Source organism: Scatophagus argus, chromosome 23, assembly GCF_020382885.2.
Source record: "Scatophagus argus isolate fScaArg1 chromosome 23, fScaArg1.pri, whole genome shotgun sequence".
NCBI classification, from domain to species: Eukaryota; Metazoa; Chordata; class Actinopteri; family Scatophagidae; genus Scatophagus; species Scatophagus argus.
Window position 1 is genome coordinate 11,147,541 of NC_058515.1, and position 17,581 is coordinate 11,165,121.

General features: G+C 42.8%; 4 protein-coding genes across 7 annotated transcripts; 1 reads left to right on the forward strand and 3 right to left on the reverse strand.

The window, feature by feature from the left end:
* Positions 1-149: 149 nt before the first annotated feature.
* oxa1l (OXA1L mitochondrial inner membrane protein) lies at positions 150-4,531 on the reverse strand. The gene is made up of 11 exons (XM_046380470.1): positions 4,375-4,531; positions 3,611-3,745; positions 3,239-3,349; positions 2,850-3,141; positions 2,548-2,691; positions 2,356-2,441; positions 2,062-2,226; positions 1,733-1,837; positions 1,405-1,567; positions 1,219-1,299; positions 150-499 (listed from the first exon to the last, which is right to left on the reverse strand). Exons 1-11 carry the CDS (start codon positions 4,483-4,485, stop codon positions 381-383), a joined length of 1,512 nt encoding a protein of 503 aa, XP_046236426.1. The 5' UTR covers positions 4,486-4,531; the 3' UTR covers positions 150-380.
* A 145-nt stretch (positions 4,532-4,676) lies between these two features.
* Positions 4,677-12,225, reverse strand: LOC124054455 (trichohyalin-like). 3 transcript variants are annotated; one of them, XM_046380467.1, is made up of 14 exons: positions 11,779-12,225; positions 11,597-11,699; positions 11,399-11,493; positions 11,248-11,318; positions 11,038-11,163; positions 10,618-10,713; positions 10,371-10,502; positions 9,873-9,995; positions 9,737-9,774; positions 9,517-9,557; positions 8,754-9,394; positions 8,020-8,189; positions 7,805-7,842; positions 4,677-7,682 (listed from the first exon to the last, which is right to left on the reverse strand). In XM_046380467.1, exons 1-14 carry the CDS (start codon positions 11,804-11,806, stop codon positions 6,049-6,051), a joined length of 3,336 nt encoding a protein of 1,111 aa, XP_046236423.1. In that variant the 5' UTR covers positions 11,807-12,225; the 3' UTR covers positions 4,677-6,048. The 3 variants fall into 3 exon arrangements, with proteins under 3 accessions (XP_046236423.1, XP_046236422.1, XP_046236421.1); XM_046380466.1 differs by having other exon boundaries at positions 4,680-7,682; positions 8,020-9,379; positions 11,779-12,221; XM_046380465.1 differs by having other exon boundaries at positions 4,680-7,682; positions 8,020-9,394; positions 11,779-12,220.
* A 334-nt stretch (positions 12,226-12,559) lies between these two features.
* Positions 12,560-13,797, reverse strand: zgc:194655 (uncharacterized protein LOC794380 homolog). Its single transcript, XM_046381302.1, has 2 exons — positions 13,373-13,797; positions 12,560-12,883 (listed from the first exon to the last, which is right to left on the reverse strand). Exons 1-2 carry the CDS (start codon positions 13,515-13,517, stop codon positions 12,750-12,752), a joined length of 279 nt encoding a protein of 92 aa, XP_046237258.1. The 5' UTR covers positions 13,518-13,797; the 3' UTR covers positions 12,560-12,749.
* A 25-nt stretch (positions 13,798-13,822) lies between these two features.
* On the forward strand, positions 13,823-16,210 carry LOC124054865 (probable E3 ubiquitin-protein ligase ARI5). 2 transcript variants are annotated; one of them, XM_046381298.1, is made up of 5 exons: positions 13,823-13,921; positions 14,285-14,428; positions 14,681-14,781; positions 15,123-15,296; positions 15,489-16,210. In XM_046381298.1, the coding sequence occupies exons 2-5, from the start codon at positions 14,335-14,337 to the stop codon at positions 15,942-15,944; spliced, it is 825 nt and encodes a 274-aa protein (XP_046237254.1). In that variant the 5' UTR covers positions 13,823-13,921; positions 14,285-14,334; the 3' UTR covers positions 15,945-16,210. The 2 variants fall into 2 exon arrangements, with proteins under 2 accessions (XP_046237254.1, XP_046237255.1); XM_046381299.1 differs by lacking the exon at positions 13,823-13,921 and having other exon boundaries at positions 14,187-14,428; positions 15,123-15,257.
* Positions 16,211-17,581: the final 1,371 nt, after the last annotated feature.

Consider the following 17,581-nt stretch of genomic DNA (forward strand, 5'->3'; position numbering starts at 1 on the left):
CAAGATCTAAGTGAAGCGAAGGGCTATTTTTACACAAACTAATTCATTTTTCCTGCGGCTTCTGACTCAAACACGGTGTGCTGAATGTAAGAGGTTGAGACAGCTGAGGTGCAAACATGTATTTATAATAAAATTTCTTGTTGACAACATAAACGTACTTCATTCTTTAATTCAGCTCCACAGATGTTTGTATGGATGTGGATTATTGTGTTGTATACTCTAAAATCATAACAATACACACAACGAAGCAGTTGTTTTGGGGCCGATTTTACATTTAATTTAGCAGATACATAATGACAACCACCTCTCACTCTGTCCTCTCTTTCACCTATAAATATGTACATAAATCATACTGTCAAAGTATCAGCCAGTTTGATCTATCAAACTGTGTACCTCGGTGGCCTCGGCCTGCTATCAGTTCCCTTCTTTTTAGCTGATGCTGCATCCACGGGTGGGGTCTTCTGGAGGGGATTGTGGGTAAAAGTCGGCCTCAGTGGACCTGCAGAGAAGAATGAAGGACACTCAGAGGTCTGCCACAAATGTAGGAATCACTTTAACCAAAAGCAGATGTGGTGTGGTGTTTGTTCTCTGTAGATGCAGGCACTGCTGCACCCTTCTGGTGGCGACTGAGAGGGATTAATTGTGGGGAGTTTTTTGGAGCGAGAGGGGGGATTCTACAAGCTACACCTTTAAGTTTGCCAGGTTTCAGTTAACATGTTAACATGCATGGATCTGAACACATTCACCACTAGAAAGTCTGAAGGCTTTGTGAACTTAAAAGCAGAATGTTTGCATCTGCAGTGTGTGTGAGTATCTCTCAGTTACGTGTAAAGGGTTAAGCAGTGATGACAACACAATATTCCCCTGGAATAATATCCTGCTGTTTACAATTAGCATTCTATTTTCCAACTGTTCTTGATGCAATGCTTGACTCCGGCCACAAGGGGGAGCACCTCCTCCATTTCTATATCAAGACATTAGAACTTGTACTGTACTACTATACTGTAAGGAAAACTTAAATTGCACATTGCCAAATTCAAAACATTAGTCTAAGCCTACCTTTTGAATAAGGTGCATATTGTTCTTTGTACTTTTTATTAATGCCATATGCCAACATGTTTTTTAACTGCCTTTTGCTTTCATCAGTAGCACACAGGTGAAACAAATCCACAGAAGGGATAAAAAGTCTGTCTGATGACATAGTGGTGTGTGACTGACCTTGAGCAGCCATGTCCAGATGATTTTTGATTCTCCTTTCTCTCTCCTGCAGCTGCTGAGCCAGTTGAGCATTTTTCCAGCCTAGATGACCAAACCAGAGAGGCAGAAAGGATCAGTGATGCAACTGAGTTTAACATGCTTACCAACAAAAGTCCAAAACAGTCCAACAAAGGAATACACACTAACCCTTCTTCATGTTTTCCATGAGTCCGCCACGTTGGGGCAGAGCGGAGGGTGGATGTTCGATCTTCTTTGGGATCTTCAGCTTATTTCTGATGACAGGGTGTCTGAGCAGGGCAACTTGAACCAAGGAGAAGCAGTTGGAGGTCAGCCAGTAGGTAAACACAGCCTGAGGTTTGTTTGAAAAAGAAAAGGATTTACAACACTGAACATGCAAAGTCAGCAGCAGCAGGTTTAAGATATATTTTCTGGTCTTGAGTACCCTTTTGGTATGAGAAGATGGGAGGTTAAACAAAAGGCTAAAAAAGAAAAACTTAGTGAACAGCATTCTGACCGTCGGGAAGAACATGGTGATAGGCAGGATGACGAAAGGCATGATCCTGAACGCTGTCTTCATGATTTGCAGGTTGGGGTTGTTGACACCAGACTCTGCACCCAACTGAAATAGAAGACAATGTGGTGATTATTAAGGAGATCCAAAATGACTTTTAACAGTTTACAAGATCATAACACCAACCTATCCCAAACTGACAGTGTGATAATAGTGACAATGGCCTCATAAGTGTGCTAATTGTTTATTCCAGCTAGCATTGAAAGAGTGTTTTTAAAAAAAACACATAACAGCGTTGGTATTATTCTACAGTTGGGTGAAATGTGTCTGACCTCCAGGACGAGCAACATGGTTCCAGTGACAGCCAGTGGGAGGATGTAAAAAGGATCTGATGCTGTCAGGTCTGGAAACCAGAGTGCGCCTCCAGTCTGTAAGCTGGGCACAGGCACGTTGGCCATGTCTCTCAGGGCCATGAAGAAAGAGATGAAGACTGGTGCCTGAACAGACAGATAAGCGATTTGCATACTATATACTTGCACAACTCCAAACACTTTTAATCTATTGGAAAGTTGAAATTGTTGATTATTGCTAATGTAATGGTGTCATATCCCAGAGGAACAACTGACCTGCGCCAAAGGAACCAGGAAGCTACGGAGCGGATTTACATCATGCTTCTTCTGGAACAAGGTCAGGTCAGTGTAGGCTTTGCTGACTGTGACATGCAAACGAACAGTTCATGCCAAGTTGATTAGGCTTATAGCAACATGAACATAATATTAACTGTGACTGAGGGTGAAGAAAGAGGAGTGAATTTTTACATTCAAATTTGTTTCCGCTCTGTTTGGCCTCGTTCATCCTGTCAGTGAGTTTGGTCATCTCAGGAAGAACATTGTTGATCTTGACAACCTCCCTCTGGCCCTTCACAATGACTGGAAACAAAACCAAACGAGCGAACACTGTTCCTACATGAGGGCAAGGGATAAGGAGAGAGGAAGAGGAGGATGAGAAAGGACACAGGAAGACTACAGTAAAACATCCCACTCAGACAGTGATATAACCTGCTTTGACTACTTTCCCAGAGCACCTGCGTGTTGACATATTAGTTTATACTTGTGCTTACCTGCAACAATGGCCCCCCACCAGGGCAAACCGAGTTCCAAATGCATGAACTCTAAAAAGTTCTCTATCAGCCCCACTGGTGTGTAGCTGGACATTCCCAGCTCTGCTAAAGTGGGTTCTGTGGATGCAGCTTGCAGAACTTCTGTCACGGTTGGAGCAGCGTTAGCCACCTGTTCAATGACTGGCTGCATTAAAACAGGAGTGGGGTCAGCAGACACGAGCTCAGCAGAGGAATCCAAGACTGTAGGCGGATTAGAAACGGGTACAGCCATGGAGACCGTCTCAACTGGGATCTGAAAATAATAATGAAAATGGAAACACGTCATTCAAGTAAGATGGTAACTAGAGGTCTTAGATAGATGTCCTCATAAGAGATGTAGTATGATCCACCTGTTCAGTGGTCAGTTGTGTAATAATGGGGGTAGACTCAGCAGGCAGAGAGACTGGAAGGCCAGAGGCTTCCACCACTGGAGGTAACAAGGGTCCATCCTCAGACGGGACCTGGAAGTATCAATGCTATTATCAATATCAATTCAACAACTGTTCTACTTCACCTTGATACTGTGGATTCAGTGATTATAAAGGTGTATAACAAATCCAAAAGTCAAACTATTAAATCATATCTTTAAGGTGGTTAAATGAGCCCGAGTTCTAACAGGATACTCTTCCCTCTCAAACTCTGATGAGGATTACCAGAGTCGTTCACTGATGCTGCTCAGCAGCAGCTATGAAATTAAATTAATCACCTGTATGCTCACTCACCTGTGAGCTGTTGTGCCTGACTGCCACGGAGTTAACCCAGAGGAACTTGCCATGGTGTCTGCGGCCCAGCAGAGCCCTGGTGCCAGGACTACGACACTCAAACACCGTGTGCAGATGGGACCTCTGGAGTAACCGCTGTTTGAGAACCAGAGGCAAAGGGTGTCAACTGTCTCATTGTAAACTGAGATCTCCAGAGATCTACAGAGCAATTTTTAGAAACCAATTAAATGATCTGAGCTGTAGAAAGTTGTGACTTAAACCTGAGATAAGCGAGATGTAAAGCAGGTTAAAATTTAACCTCAAATACAGTAGGTTGTATCCAGTTAACCAGATACAACAGGTTAGCTATAGCTCAGGTTAAACAGCCACTGTGTCTTTACCTTAGGAGAAATGCTGTAGTAGTTGTTGTCAAAGCCGGCAGTTGCTAACAGAGTAACTACAGCTAGCCTCTAGCCCGTGTGTGTGTGTCAGAGTAACAGAGATGTACATTTTAATTATGTCAAAACATCAATACGTACTTCTGTGCCGAAAGATCAACTTTACACGTTGTTTTTGCTGATTTAACCCAGTAATATAAAATAACATATAACTCTGACTTCACAGAAGAGACCGTCCCTGTCAAAGTCACGCAGAAGGCATGGACACCTAACTGCGTACTGAATATGCTAGCCGGCTAACGCGTTAGCCGGATAAAGTCGCTGCTGCTGTCCTTGTTTCAGAGGCAGCGATAAAACACCAGATGTGAGACCGTAAAAAAGACCTACCTGACTCCAAATATCTGAATGGAGGTGGCTGCCCCTGCTAGGTTTTCCAGTCTGTCTCAGAAAACATTTTGCTAGGCAAGTCGGAGTCACCCCACTCCTGATGGCAGCCATGTTTAATAACCTTCTACGGAAAGCGTGAAGAGTCAATTTTCGTTTATTTGGGTAAATCGTAGTAACTATGGTGTAAACAGATTAGTGTCATTTTGTTCAAATAAACTAAAACATCAAGGTACACAAAATACTTATTACCAGTGGTGAAATAAGGGCCTTTAGCCTTCTATCTTAAAACAAATATGAAGGAAGCCCACTTGATGTCATTAAAGATTTAATAATTAATCAGAAAAGGAGGTTGCGTTTCGTCAAAATTCTCAGTGAAGTGATGAAGCCAAAATTCAGTGAGCATATTTTTCAGTGAGTCGAAGATTATGTGCAAAAGTCACACATTTCAAATGTGAACATCAGACAGCTGAAGTTTAAACAGAAAGCAATTTTTGTTTGTGTGAGTCCTTGTTTTTGTTTGTTTGTTTATGTAATCTTACAGAAGATAAAGACTATCAGGGTGGATTTTCAAAAAGATGCACCACATGGTGTACATTGTTGTTAACCTGATAATGGTTCTGAATATTCCCAGAAGCGATCACAGGTGATGAGACCAATACTTCTTTACAAGCTTGTCCACACGTAGTACAAACAGGATGATGTAAAATTGCAAAATAACACATTGCAATCAGTCATCACACAGAGTTTATAGCTTCAGCACCATTAAAAATACAGACTGACTGGGTGTCATGTGATTTCTTGTAACCATGTGAGAGACCGAAAGTGAAATTCTCAGTGCTGTTCAACAGGAAGGAAAGGAAGGAAAGGAAGGAACAGGGACACAACCAAGGCTGTTAGAGTTGTTTTCTTGACTGCTTTGTTGAGGGCAGGTGTCTGCCTTAGAGAAAAGGTATTTGTATCTCTGAGATTGGTTCCCTGATATGAAGTTCTTCTCAGAACAGGTTTCAGGTGGAGTTCAGGCAGTAAGGCACAAGACTGACCAATCATGTTGAAGCGACAGAGAGTCAGAGCTAATAATCAGTGTCATTCTGCCCCCCAAAAGGCAATTTCTGTGATTATGAAAGAGAAGGACAATGCAACCACGTTCATATTTAGCATTAATCATAAACACTTGTTTTTTGTAATTTTAATGATATTTTTGTTGACGCTCTGCACATGATTTCCTTCTTTCTTGAAATTTACCCCTTAAAGGATATTTTTCCCTGGAATTTTTTCCATGAGAGTCTAATCAAAGAAGGGGTCACATGTCATACTGATCATAAAGCTCAAAATATATTGTTTAACGGGACCCTTCTCTCCTGCCATCATAACCAGCATTTATCACCAGTATCATATAAACAACACAAAGGTAAATGGCCACACAACAGTTCAAACTGATCAACATAAAATATATAACATCCATAACATTAGAAAAACAAATATTAGAAGAAAAAGTGTGTCACTGAATTTCAAATGAACAGAATATGAATGTGAGCTTGGTTTTCCTTGCCCTGACATTTTTGTTAAAGTCAAGTTCTATCACATGACTGACGAAATAAAATTAAATGAAATAAATCAGCACTTTCATTTAAAACAACCCTCCCTCTCTCACTTTATATGGTCTCGTACTTCATCTTATTCCGAATCTGAAGTCAGCTCTGCATTTTTCGGCCCTATACAAGAAAAACACATTGGAGTTTTTCTCCGTCTTTTTTTTCCTTCTGAGCTGCTCTCATGGTGTCCACTGGCTTTTCTTTTTTTTTCTTTTTCTTTTTTGGTATTTGAATAAAGTGTACTCTTTGTCTTGTTCTCCTGTTGGGCTCCTACTGGCTCTGCAGTTCCTTGGCTCTGGCAAGGCTCACTCAGTCTTAAACCAGAAAGCTTGTTTGACAAGGAGTCCTGCTGTGAGGATTCTTCAATACTTCTGTGTTTTATTTCAGGGCTTCTTAGTGTGCCACCAGGGCTTTCCTTACTTTCTCCCTCAGCTCTCATAACTTCACTGGAGCTCATCTTCTCTGAATCAAGCCTTCCTTCCACTGCATGTTCATTATCTTGAGGTCCTGCTCTCCCCACTCTGCCAACTCTTCTACTTTCTGCAGATCCTGCTTGCCAAGCAGAAGAGTCTGCTCCATTTAGAATATTTTCATCTCTCTCGTTTCCCTGCTCTTTGGTCTGCCTCTCCACACTCCATTTTGCACGTTCATCATCTGCTCTCTCTTGCTGCTCGACTCTCTGAACATCCCTCTTCTCCTCCTCTTTCTTTTGCTCCCATATTTCATCCCTCCCACTGCTTCTGCGTTTGAGCCCCTGATCGTCTTCTGTCACATTCTGTTTCCTATCATCAGCTCTTATAAACTTCTGAATGCACTGGTCATGTTTTATTTGCCTGTCATCCACTCCAGTTGTTCCTTCCTTGCCTACAATGTCATATATTTCCATCCTTTCTTCATTTCTCTGTTCCCTGTCATCAGTAACAGCTTTAAGGCCATAATCTTGTCCAATTTTCTGAGTATCCCTCAGATCTTCATTTACGTTCTCGCTAACATCACGTAACCCTTCACTCTCTGTCTCTCTGTCGAAGTGTCTTGTTGAGGCTTCTCTGATTTCTGACTGTTCACGCCCTTCAGTCTGTGCATCCTCGGCTCTCCTAACATCCTCATCCCTCTGCATGTCCACAAAAACTTGTTCAGGACATTGCTGTCTCACGCTCATGTCACCGACTTTATCACTCCGATTGATGTTTGATGTGTTGTGCAGGTCATTTCCCTCCAGACCCTCCTGTGGTCTCCTCTGTCTAACATCATCTAAACTTCCACTGTCTTTATCCTGATCCTTGACATCATCTTCAACCTGACCTTCTCTCATTTCTGCCTGGTCATCTGCATTTCCTCCCATGTCCTCCTTATTGTCTGTTATTAATTTGTCTTCATCTCCATTTTGAAGAGTAGAATTCATTACATCCATATTCTCCTGCTGCTTGTATGGTGTCCTCTGCCTGGCATAAACTCTGTTATCCTCATCCTCTACATTATACTTGGGGTCAGGTGGCAGCCTGACCCCTTCAGGTCTGACTACGTCTTCACTTCCTGTTTCTTCATTTTCATTCGTGGAAACAGCCACTGATGTGTCATCAAGATCTTGAGAAGCCCCCCCAGCTTCCTCTTCCTCTCTCATCTGTACAGCACCTTGACATTGGTCATCAGTATCAGTGGTAGCAGGCAGTAAATCTCCAGGAGGAGACAACTCTGTGATGTCTTGATCACAGTCATCTGCAGGACACAATGGAAAGTGGTGATGAAATAAAATTAATTCAAGACAAAGTACCAACCAACTTTAAGCAGTCATTTACACAAAGCTACCACAGGCATAATCAAAACAGATGTCATCTTACCATTTCCTTTCCTGTAAAAAAGATCAGCATTGCTGGATCTGGCGAGAAAGAGAGAGAAAAGAAAGGGAAGTAGAGTCACTTTCAAATCCAACCAAATGGGTGGCCTGTGTTTAATACAAAGGCTTTCTGTTGTGCATCCACCTGTAGGCAAACTCATGTGAAAACTCAATTAAAAATAATGTATGCTGGGGATGGAAAAAAGGACTAAAACTTACCTCTCCGTTCCTTGGCTCTGGCAAGGCTCACTCAGTCTTAACCTGGAAACACCCCCTAACAAGGAGTCCTGCCATGAGGGTTCTTCAATACTTCTGTGTTTTATTTCAGGGCTTCTTAGTGTGCCACCAGGGCTTTCCTTAATTTCTCCCTCAGCTCTCATAACTTCACTGGAGCTCATCTTCTCTGAATCAAGCCTTCCTTCCACTGCATGTTCATTATCTTGAGGTCCTGCTCTCCCCACTCTGCCAACTCTTCTACTTCCTGCAGATCCTGCTTGCCAAGCAGAAGAGTCTGCTCCATTTAGAATATTTTCATCTCTCTCGTTTCCCTGCTCTTTGGTCTGCCTCTCCACACTCCATTTTGCACGTTCATCATCTGCTCTCTCTTGCTGCTCGACTGTCTGAATATCCCTCTTCTCCTCCTCTTTCTTTTGCTCCCATATTTCATCCCTCCCACTGCTTCTGCGTTTGAGCCCCTGATCGTCTTCTGTCACATTCTGTTTCCTATCATCAGCTCTTATAAAGTTCTGAATGCACTGGTCATGTTTTATTTGCCTGTCATCCACTCCAGTTGTTCCTTCCTTGCCTACAATGTCATATATTTCCATCCTTTCTTCATTTCTCTGTTCCCCGTCATCAGTAAAAGCTTTAAGGCCAAAATCTCGTCTTCTTGTCTTATCTTCATTTACGTTCTCGCTAACATCACGTAACCCTTCACTCTCACGCCCTTCAGTCTGTGCATCCTCGGCTCTCCTAACATCCTCATCCCTCTGCATGTCCACACAAACTTGTTCAGGACATTCCTGTCTCACGCTCATGTCACCGACTTTATCACTCTGATTGATGTTTGATGTGTTGTGCAGGTCATTTCCCTCCAGAGCCTCCTGTGGTCTCCTCTGTCTAACATCATCTAAACTTCCACTGTCTTTATCCTGATCCTTGACATCATCTTCAGCCTGACCTTCTCTCATTTCTGCCTGGTCATCTGCATTTCCTCCCATGTCCTCCTTATTGTCTGTTATTAATTTGTCTTCATCTCCATTTTGAAGAGTAGAATTCATTACATCCATATTCTCCTGCTGCTTGTACGGTGTCCTCTGCCTGGCATAAACTCTGTTATCCTCATCCTCTACATTATACTTGGGGTCAGGTGGCAGCCTGACCCCTTCAGGTCTGACTACGTCTTCACTTCCTGTTTCTTCATTTTCATTTGTGGAAACAGCCACTGATGTGTCATCAAGATCTTGAGAAGTCCCCCCAGCTTCCTCTTCCTCTCTCATCTGTACAGCACCTTGACATTGGTCATCAGTATCAGTGGTAGCAGGCAGTAAATCTCCAGGAGGAGACAACTCTGTGATGTCTTGATCACAGTTATTTGCAGGACACAATGGAAAGTGGTGATGAAATAAAATTAATTCAAGACAAAGTACCAACCAACTTTAAGCAGTCATTTACACAAAACTACCACAGGCATAATCAAAACAGATGTCATCTTACCATTTCTTTTCCTGTAAAAAAGAAGATAAGCATTGCTGGATCTGGTGAGAAAGAGAGAGAGAAAAGAAAGGGAAGTAGAGTCACTTTCAAATCCAACCAAATGGGTGGCCTGTGTTTAATACAAAGGCTTTCTGTTGTGCATCCACCTGTAGGCAAACTCATATGAAAACTTAATTAAAAATAATGTATGCTGGGGAGGGAAAAAAGGACTAAAACTTACCTCTCAAAGTTATCCACCTGGAATGGCTGGTACCTAAGCTGTTGACAAAAAGAATAACCAAATATGATTTTTTCCCCGATGTAATATGAAATTTCATGGTTTACAGTAACACTGTAGTTAAAGTGATGAGTCTTACCAGCCTGACTGTGCTGTCATTGAACTCATACCATCTCTCATCATCCTTTATTCTTGCAGTGTAATGTCCACTCCGAAGGTTCCCAGAGTGATCCACAACTGCATACAGTTCATACATCTGATTCTGATCACCAGCAGAAAAAAATTATATTAGAGTCAAGAACGAAAGAGAAATGTGTTATGATAAAATACTAGAACAGGGCTGCCCAAAGTGGGGCCTGTGGGCCAAAGCTGACCCACCATAAGGTTCGCCTTGGTCCAAGAGATATGTCAAGCAAAAATAAATAAATATAATTGAAAAAAATATAGATCAGGTCAGTTAAAATGCTCTTTAAATACATAGGATTCCTTTTCATAATTTGAGCCTGGCAGGCAGAGTGGGAGCACAGAAAGTTAGTCTATAAAGCAAACCTGATAATACACACTACAATAGATGTTTGGTTTTTGGTCTGTCGGGCTCATCAGCGTAGAATATACTGTATATACACAGTACATATACCTCTGGTATCTGCAGGGTGCAGGGAACATCCACAGTGCAGCAGTTTTTGACATAAGTCATGTGGTGGTAGTCAAAATAAAACCTCTTCAGCAGCAGTATCAAAACCTCTGGATGATGCTTCATTACACTTTTCTGAATGAAAAGCACAGACACCCAACATTCACAACCATTAGTCATGATGCACCATGGAAGTGAAAGTGTTCATGTGTTCAAGTTCATGTGAGCGACACGTTTTCTCGTTACTCACAACAGTAACGTCAGTCTTGGCATCACAATCGTCACAGTACATCTGGTTTTCTCCAGTGCATTTTGAAGCTCTGAAAAACTCCTCAATGCCATCCACCTGATGAAACCAGAGCCACACAAACAAACAGTCAGCCAATTAATCAAAGGAATAAAAAGCTGAGTTGTTTACAAATCTAAACATAAATATCATTTGAATTCTTAATGGCAGCACAGTCACAAAGCAGAGGAGGACACCATTTTTCATCTGCATTTAAAACAAGTCAATCAAAAAAAAAAAGAAAAAACCTCCTGACTGACAACAGACATCATCTTTTTAGTTGCTTATTCTCTTATTACCACAGGCCTTGTACTCATTACCATAATTCTAATGATATCCTGCACTGGCAACAGAAAAATGCTTTTCACGTCGCCTGATGCTCACCACGCCGTAGTGTCTGCCGTAGGAATCTAACAATGGAAGCGGAAGGTGCCAAAAGGGCCCATCGAAGTTGGTCTCCGCAGAACACGCAGAACATTTGGTCTGGTCTGTCAAAACGCCGTGAAAGATCTGAAAGCACAAAAACACAGAAACTGCTGAGCACGTCTCTAAACTTAACGTACAGGTTTTCTTTGATATTGATGACGTCTTTACCTGTGAGGCCTCAGGACTGGTCAGACCTAAAATCTTCACAAGGTACTCGGCCGCATCACGCTGCTCGTACACTGAAGGTGTGAGGCGGGCAGAAATTAAATTATATAGATACTACTCCATGTAACATTCATCTACAGTGCACATATTGTACCTCTGTCGATGCCCAGCTTGTTTGTGATTTGCGTGGTGCGTGCAGGTCCACTTTTTAAATCACGAAACAAGGTCTTTAGGAGATCTTCCTCGAGCCTAAACAAAGTTAAGGCATAAGTGTCACAAGAGATGACCGTGCACCATCGCCTCCACAAAACGTAAACGTATTACATGACACTTGCAGTTGGACTTGACAAACCTTTCCACAGCTGCTCTGAAGTCTTTGGTCATGAAGAGCACCTGCAGCACACAGTTCAGGTAACACGTCGCCCCTTGGTTGTACAGGCCGTGGTGGGGCTTATCTGCAGGGAGGATGTGGTTCATGAGGCGTGTGTAAGGTGTCTTCAGACAATCACTCGTATCACACCACGTATAGCTTACCCCCACGATCTTCTCTCGAGAAATCCATCTTGATTTCCCTTTTGACGATGTTGTCACGCTGCAGAGAATCGGCAACCAGTTGTTGACAACAAACCGATACGTTCAATTGTAAGATTCAGATTTCCGAGACATTCCCGCATGCTGTTGGAAATCCAAGTGCGTCTCTCTCCTTAGACGTCCAGTGTCTCCGACTATCGTAAAATAAAAAACACTTTCTCTTTCACTTGCGCCGCACCTAACAGACAGCAGACAGCACTGCTCTGATTATATCACGATTCACAAAATATTTCCTCTCTGTTGTTGTTGTTCTGGAACACGAACGGCGACGAAGAAAAAACAAAATTAAAACAGCAAGAAAAGCGTGTGAAGAGCGTGTCGCCATGGAAACACCTGGAGCCGTACCTGATGTACCCGGAAGTGCCGCAGAAGTAGTTTTGAGTGCTTTGCCGGGCACAAGCGAAACTTTACAAGTACAGCTGGGATCAGAATGAAAGCAGAACTGTTGGGTGTGCCCCAACTTATGTGAATTATATTATAATTATATTCATTTAATAATACAATAGTAGGTATCGACTGATATGTCTGTTTTTTATTAATTGCTGAAACCAGCACGCATGTGCAACAAAAGTGTGAAGCATGTAAAGATTGTTTATTTTCTGCTACTTTATACTTCAACTCCACGACATTTTGGAGCCAAATGTACTCATCTGTATATCTTTGATCATCTTGAAGATTCAGATTAATCAGTGATGGTAGATGAAAACCGAGAGTGAATCAAGCATGAGGCGTTACAGGGAGCTTTATTTCTCCTCGCAGGAGGACATTAAAGGATTATCACATGAGTAAAGTGCATACAGCAACAATTTAAGACTGGTAAACAGTGTCAGGAGTCAGGAGTTCATCTTGTATGAAGCAGCAGCGGAGGTGGCGACGGCAGGAGGAAGAGGAGGAGGAGGAGGAGATGGGTTCTCTCAAGCACTCAGTCCTCCCTGAACCTTCACCACTATTTGGATGACAGACTTGTGCTGGATTCCATATTTAGACAGCAGATCAGAATCATCTTCCAGCATCTTGTCCGTGAAGATCAAGCGCAAAGCGTCCTTGCCTGTACAAACACAGAGACACACAGAGAGACACGAATTAAGTGAATCAATAAGCCGTATCACTTATTTTTAAGGTCTTCAACTATATGTTTTTGGCCTTTCACATATTCCCTACGACTGGAAATCAGTTTCCTCTTAGCCGTTTGAAGGCCTGAATGTGGTTATAATAATCACAACAATCAAACAATAATCGTGGAAATTTCAGATCTGAACCTGAACCTATCTGATTCTGTAACTGAAGGCTTAAAGACCCTTTGTATAACAATAATAAGTGGATCTGGTTTGAAACTTCAAGGACATTCTGCTGCCAGTTCTTTAACTTGTAGTTAAGAGTTGTATTACCACGTTTCCTGTAAACAACTGACAATACTTTTTCCAACACTGCTTCTAAAGATTAAGTTCATGGCGTGCATGGAAGAAGCAACAAAAATTCATACTCGACATTCAGCTTCTCATATCATTTCACCGGTCAGTCAGCTCAAGGCTGTTACCTGCGGTCCCGGGGAGCTTCTCCACGATCCTGTCTTTCAGCTGTCCCACTGTGCAGCTCTGCATCTGCTCCTCTGTGTTGCACAGGTCGACGGTAATCTTCTCCCCCCTCAGTCCATGCACCACGACCTGGTAGAGTTTGCCCATTTTGTGCAGTTCGGCTCAGCCGCTGGCAGGCAAAGAGACGACCGGACGTTGTTCAGGATCGTGAGAGGAGGATCGAGATGGTTTCGACTTTCGTCTATCACCGACTACACCCAAACGCGTCCTGTTCTTGGAAAGCCTCCTCACAGCCCCAATCGACCACAGAGTGTCATCGCAAAGTACATTTACTCAAGTACAAGTTTGAGTCACTTACGCACTTTGTCGATTCAGAGTACTTCGTGTTGATAGGCTTTCACTCTTGGGGTGTAACCAATTCAGATAGTGTAGACAAACTCCCTGGCAGGAAGTCTGAAATGACAAGCGGAAAACACCTGATTGTCCAGCAGTGTTTTTACAAGCTGCTGTGGGTTCTGGTTGTCACATATACACTTTCAGAATTTAATAGTGTGGGTTTTTATTTATTTAATTTTTTAATGTTTACAAACATTATCATAATATTAATTAATATGTTGCAAACATTACGGAATTGTATGGGGTTTGCCTTCAAATTTAAAACAACGCAGTGAGAAAAATAGCACATGTGGCCTTTTTCTCACAAACAAGGCCACATGCTGTGCGCAGCATTTATGTGCTTAAAAATAAATAAAATGAAAAATGACACAGACTGTCAAGTTATGCGCTCACGTGATTTCTTGGAAGCCACAGGAAACTGAAAGCAACAAAACCAAATAACATACTTGTGGAGTCAGTGAAGGCAACAGGTCTTTAAAAGTCAGGCAACATACTTACAGCGCATTTCCTGATTGCAGACAGAGAAGAGGACAGACGACGGACAGCGGAGGACCCGATCGGACTCGAGATGACTACTCAGGGTCAGGAGGACGAGAAAAGATACGACCCAAGAGACACGACTCTGAAGTTTGTCAACAGGCCGGATGATCTGGATCCACTACGTGAGCACCCAAAATAAACATATTAAAGCAAAACATTGCAAAACATTCATGTTCATAGTTCATAGTTGTGATGCGCGCTTTAATTAAATGATTTAAAGCATGCGGGGCGTGCGTCTCATTTGATGCTGTTCACACGTAGCAACAGATGGAGACCGCGAGACATCATTTTATTAATTTTTCTCGGTGCTGGATCAGTATATTTTCATGTGATGCTGAGTTCAGTGTCTGCTCTTATTGCCGTGCTGTCCTCAGCTCCAGACGAGGGAGACAAATGTCTCAGAGCGGAGATGTCCTGCGGCCACGCAGTCACCCCACAGTCTCTCACCGGGTGGTGTCGCAGCCTGCTGGATCAGGTACCTCCCACCATCTCACGAACAAGGCTCAAAGTTGTGTGTCCACTTCATCTTCTATGAGTTACTTTCCGCACAGCTCCTTTCTTGCTGTTTCTGATCAACAGTGGTGCCCTTTTTCTTGTCTGACAGGCACCTTGCCAGTTTATTAAAATGCAATCTTTCATATTATTTTGAAGCACAGACGAGGGTTCGTTGATTTTCTTCTACCTACATCATTTTCATGTTGTTTTTATGCTGATTATTCCCTAAGCAGTATCCAATAATAAAAGTGTGAAAGAGCCTGCCATCACTCAAACCTACAGCTGCTTTCGTTTTAACATAATCTGTCCTTTTCGTTTCAGGGTCAGTACAAATTTAAGTGCCCTGCTTTAAAGAAGGACACCTTGCAAAGGTGTGATGCGGTGTGGTCTTATCAGGAGGTGCGCAGGCTGGCAGTGCTGACACCTGAAGAGATGCAGTATTTCGAAGAGAACATGGCACGTATTGCTACTGTAGAATACTGTGAAGTCCAGACAGTGAGTGTCCCGGTGTTGTCTCCACCTTCAAAACATTCAAGAGGAGTCAAGCTCCTGCTGAGCTAAAGCTAAAGCTAAAGCTCAGCAGGTGCTGGCTCCTCTTTACCACACAGATCTGACAGCTAGCAAGCTAAGTGTATTTCTACAGATGTTGAACAGTTCCTTTAATGTTTCTCACATCTTGTCCAATAGTGTCCTGGGTGCAAAACTTATGTGGAGAGAGAGGACCTGACCAACCTCAACGCGCAGTGCCCAATCTGCACAGCAGACAAGAAGAAGGCCTACCAGTTCTGCTGGCAGTGTCTGAAGCCATGGAAAGGTCCTGCTCCTCGCTCCGACCGCTGCGACAATGACAGCTGCGTCAATCATGACCTGGAGCTTCTCAAGAACTGCAAGACCACCGCCCTCCCTCAGGTGAAGGGGGTCGAGGCTTGTCCCTCCATCCGAGCCTGTCCGACCTGCGGCCATCGAGTGGAGCACGACAAAACTGGCTGCAAGAACATCATCTGTCCTCGCTGCCAGGTTGAGTTCTGCTTCGTGTGTCTGAAGCTCACGCCCGAGTGCCTGAAGACGAGCTCTTACTTCATCCCTTGCAGTGATGGTGTGGCTCCCAGACAGACCTCCATACCCGTGTGGCACAGAAACTAAGATGGAGTTTGCAAATGCATTCACTTCTCATGATGTAGCTCACATTTCATAAGATTCTCCTGGCAAATGAGGCCAAAAGTACAGGCTTGTAGATGTATTTGTTCATGCGTGCTGTCACTATGGAAGCTCTCTGTTGTATTTTCTCATAATGTTTTTAACGTTGCCGCTGACGGTTCCTTCCCTCGAACTGATCTCTGCTCAATAACCAATCACCGAAACACTTAATAAACTTAATAACTTAATAAAGTTATGTTTACATAAATGCATAACGTCTGCGTGTGAATACATTATATATATTTGTGCACATGAAGTAAAAACAAAAAAAAAATCACATAGATATTTTATATACGGTGGTGTAGCTTAGCTGAAAGGGGTGAATTTTGCACATACAGGTTTAGAAGTGTGAGAATGTGACCTAAAAAACATGATAGGTCGATTCTGAGCTGTACCGCCATCTACTGGTCAATTACAAAACAACACCAAGTCTTGAGCAGTTGAAGTGGTTTAATGTGCAACAAAGTCAGAAAAAATTACAAAATTGAGATTACAAATGGAGACCTTGGCCTACATACTTAATGACACATTTTAAGATGTCCAGAGCCTATCATGTAATAGTGAGCTGTTGTATGAAGCAGTCAGAAGCAGCAGGGTGGAGGCAACAGCAGCAGGAAACGGTTTCATGTTAAGAGCTCAGTCCTCCACTAAGCTTTATTATCGTGCGGATGACGGACTTGTCCCGGATTCCGTATTTGGAGAGACGATCGGAATCGTTTTCCAGTATCTTGTCTGTGAAGATCAACAGAATATCGTCCTTTCCTGCACACACAAAGACAGAAATGGACAGAATCGGTTATTCATGACCCTGCTATTGGAAATCTGTTTCTTCTCAGCTGAATATTGGCTACTTAAGGGTTGAAAGATTTTTTTAAAAAAGATATTTCTTGCAGTTAAGGATTGGATTAACACTTTTCCAGAATCTATTAAATTCATGCTTTTAAGGATTAAGTTCAAAATAGCACCACAGAAGAAATCTGTCAATGATGAAAAAATATTTCAAGGCTGCATTCAGGTCCTTCTTCTACCAAACATAATATATCGTTTGTCTCTTACCCATGCACTTGGGAGAGCTCTCCAAGATCTTTTCTTTCAGTTGCCCCACTGTAAACCCCTGGATCTGCTCCTTTGTGTTGCCCAGGTTGACGGTCATGACTTCCCCCATCGCTCCATGAACCACGACCTGTTGCATACTGCCGATTTTGTGCAGTTCGGCTCAGCCGCTGGCAGGCAAAGAGACGACCGGACGTTGTTCAGGATCGTGAGAGGAGGATCGAGATGGTTTCGACTTTCGTCTATCACCGACTACACCCAAACGCGTCCTGTCCTTGGAAAGCCTCCTCACAGCCCCAATCGACCACAGAGTGTCATCGCAAAGTACATTTACTCAAGTACAAGTTTGAGTCACTTACGCACTTTGTCGATTCAGAGTACTTCGTGTTGATAGGCTTTCACTCTTGGGGTGTAACCAATTCAGATAGTGTAGACAAACTCCCTGGCAGGAAGTCTGAAATGACAAGCGGAAATCACCTGATTGTCCAGCAGTGTTTTTACAAGCTGCTGCGGGTTCTGGTTGTCACATA

Coding starts and splice junctions, on each gene's coding strand:
- oxa1l (XM_046380470.1), bottom strand. CDS start 4,485: ATGGCTGCCATCAGGAGTGGGGTGACTCCGACTTGCCTAGCAAAATGT. Junction 3,746..4,374: donor ATTCAGATATTTGGAGTCAG/GTAGGTCTTTTT, acceptor GTTCTCAAACAG/CGGTTACTCCAGAGGTCCCA. Junction 3,142..3,238: donor CACAACTGACCACTGAACAG/GTGGATCATACT, acceptor TATTATTTTCAG/ATCCCAGTTGAGACGGTCTC.
- LOC124054455 (XM_046380465.1), bottom strand. CDS start 11,806: ATGGATTTCTCGAGAGAAGATCGTGGGG. Junction 10,714..11,037: donor ACGGCAGACACTACGGCGTG/GTGAGCATCAGG, acceptor TGGTTTCATCAG/GTGGATGGCATTGAGGAGTT. Junction 7,683..7,804: donor TTTTTACAGGAAAGGAAATG/GTAAGATGACAT, acceptor TGTGTCCTGCAG/ATGACTGTGATCAAGACATC.
- zgc:194655 (XM_046381302.1), bottom strand. CDS start 13,517: ATGGGCAAACTCTACCAGGTCGTGGTGCATGGACTGAGGGGGGAGAAG. Junction 12,884..13,372: donor GAAGCTCCCCGGGACCGCAG/GTAACAGCCTTG, acceptor GTGTTTGTACAG/GCAAGGACGCTTTGCGCTTG.
- LOC124054865 (XM_046381298.1), top strand. CDS start 14,335: ATGACTACTCAGGGTCAGGAGGACGAGAAAAGATACGACCCAAGAGAC. Junction 14,782..15,122: donor GTCGCAGCCTGCTGGATCAG/GTACCTCCCACC, acceptor TTTTCGTTTCAG/GGTCAGTACAAATTTAAGTG. Junction 15,297..15,488: donor AATACTGTGAAGTCCAGACA/GTGAGTGTCCCG, acceptor CTTGTCCAATAG/TGTCCTGGGTGCAAAACTTA.